The sequence below is a fragment of the Poecilia latipinna genome, unplaced genomic scaffold (assembly GCF_001443285.1).
Source record: "Poecilia latipinna isolate Pla-1442-1.1 unplaced genomic scaffold, P_latipinna-1.0 Scaffold4056, whole genome shotgun sequence".
Taxonomy (NCBI): domain Eukaryota; kingdom Metazoa; phylum Chordata; class Actinopteri; order Cyprinodontiformes; family Poeciliidae; genus Poecilia; species Poecilia latipinna.
In genome coordinates this window covers 26,929-28,872 of record NW_015116672.1, presented here as the reverse complement: position 1 = coordinate 28,872, position 1,944 = coordinate 26,929, and the positions used below count along the sequence as shown (strand labels likewise).

The 1,944-nt window shown below is 41.3% G+C and overlaps 1 protein-coding gene across 3 annotated transcripts in view; it reads right to left on the bottom strand.

Annotated features, from left to right (window-relative positions):
- Positions 1-818: 818 nt before the first annotated feature.
- Positions 819-1,944, bottom strand: part of hccsb (holocytochrome c synthase b) — a 27,718-nt gene continuing 26,592 nt past the window's right edge. For all 3 annotated transcript variants that reach the window (XM_015025305.1, XM_015025307.1, XM_015025308.1), the window contains exons 7-8: positions 1,772-1,858; positions 819-1,526 (exon numbers count right to left, since the gene is read on the bottom strand). In XM_015025305.1, coding sequence (XP_014880791.1) covers positions 1,328-1,526; positions 1,772-1,858 — 286 coding nt within the window. In that variant the 3' untranslated portion in view covers positions 819-1,327. The remainder of the gene's footprint in view (positions 1,527-1,771; positions 1,859-1,944) is intronic.

Genomic DNA, 1,944 nt, shown 5'->3' with positions numbered 1-1,944 from the left:
TCTCTGCCAGGTTGAGCTTCTTCCAGTAAGGCTGATGCGTTACTTCCACTCACCTCTGCTTAACATGTAAATCTTGATTAACACAATGGCTTTGATCAAGTGCAGAATCTGATATTGTTAAAGTAATTACAGATTAAATATCCTGGAAGATGGGGTTTTCTTTTCAGCACTTGAACTGGTTCCACCGAGCTAATCTGCTTATGTCAAAATTCAATCAGAGCCAATACTTTTGTAAATGAATAAAAAGGCCCCTGAAAGTAGCTGGTTCTTTCCTGTTGTTAAAAACATGGTGTCTACATCTACATGTCTTCATCACATTTACGCAGAAGTTCTCACCTAAAACAAGCTGAACAGGCCAAGACAGCAGACAAACAGCCTGACTAACAAACCGACAGGCTGGCGACCGTACCATCAAGTTTGATTATCAGACTTGGTCCAGATGCCCTTCACTGCTGCCCTGTTTTCTTAAAGAAAATCCAGCAGCTGATCCCATTTATGAGCCGTCTGTGTGAGGATCCTGGCTGGAGAACACTGAGGCTGATCAATGCCCTGCAGAGGAGGCAAACAGAGCCCCTCTCACAGCCTAACGGCAGAGAATTAAAACAGCAGCAGAAAGGAGTTTTTGGGTTAAAGGACCAGTATCATGTATTTTCCAGGCAGTGTTGTTTTATAGCACCAACCTTCAGTTATTAAAAAACTGAAGGTTTTACATCAAATATGAGTTAAAAGAAATTTAACTTTGTAATTTAACATCTTGAAATCGGGCCTCTGTCTCTTTAAAACACTCCTTGTACATGGATGTTGTTCTGAGACAGACAGCAGATCAGAACCAGCTTTATTGATTTGACTGAACCAGTACAACAGACAATCAGTACAGAAACAGAGCACAGCGTCAACGAGTAAGAAAACTAAACAGTTCCTCACATCTAAACCAATCAAAGAAGATAAATAAAAGTGAATGGTGAAGAACTAAGAGGATTTGAAACTGTTCCATATAATTTCACTTCATCACTCAGGATGTTCTGTAGGACATCAGGTTTTAGATATGATGATTTCCACTCAAAATCATTTCCCCAGTCCTGTGCTTTAATCCTGACCTGCGGGACAAACACTCAACTAAGATTGGATGAACACACACAGAGTTAATTTCATCAACTCCAGACTCCAGAAAGTCAATGAGCAAACAGTCTTGTACATTACATCTGAAAATAATTGGTAATCTTACTTTTTCCTCACTACATCATGTTCTTTTCAGGGCTCACAATTCTCTAGAAACATCCCTCAACAGTCCTTGCATGTTAAAATGTGACTGACATCCATGTGAATCTTAGGAGGTCCAACGCCACCAGGCCACCTTCATGCGATCCCACACAGCATCTAAAGAGTCAAAGGCAGGGCGCACATCTAGGATGGAGAATTGATAGTTTTCACGGTTCAGTTCGCCATCATAGTAGTCGATGACGTAGCGCACCTCCTTCCCACAGCGGTCAATGATCCAGTCATGGCGGTCAAAAGGCAGTTCATAGCTATGAGAACACATTCAGTTAAAATCACGTAAATGCAGCAGACTGAAACATTTAGGATCTGAAGAATGAATTAAGGGGGAGTATTGGCCATTATGGCGTCATTTATCAAGATAGGTTTTCATCAAACGGTCATAAATAAGTTGTCATAAAATAAGCTACAGACACCCACTGATAATGTACTGAATGTAGGCAAACCTAAAAAAACAAACAAAAAAGAAGCTGAATCAGAGCAACGTAGCGCTTACCCCATCCAGTGGCGGACGCGGGCTCTGGGAGAGAACTCTTTGGCCTTCCCACCAAACCTCTTAAGTGTGGGCCCACATGGACACTCACTGTGAAAACACAAGACCAGAAACAAACCGCTCATCGTTTGAATCTCAAGATACAATTCAAACTCAATAATACTTTATTGATCCCA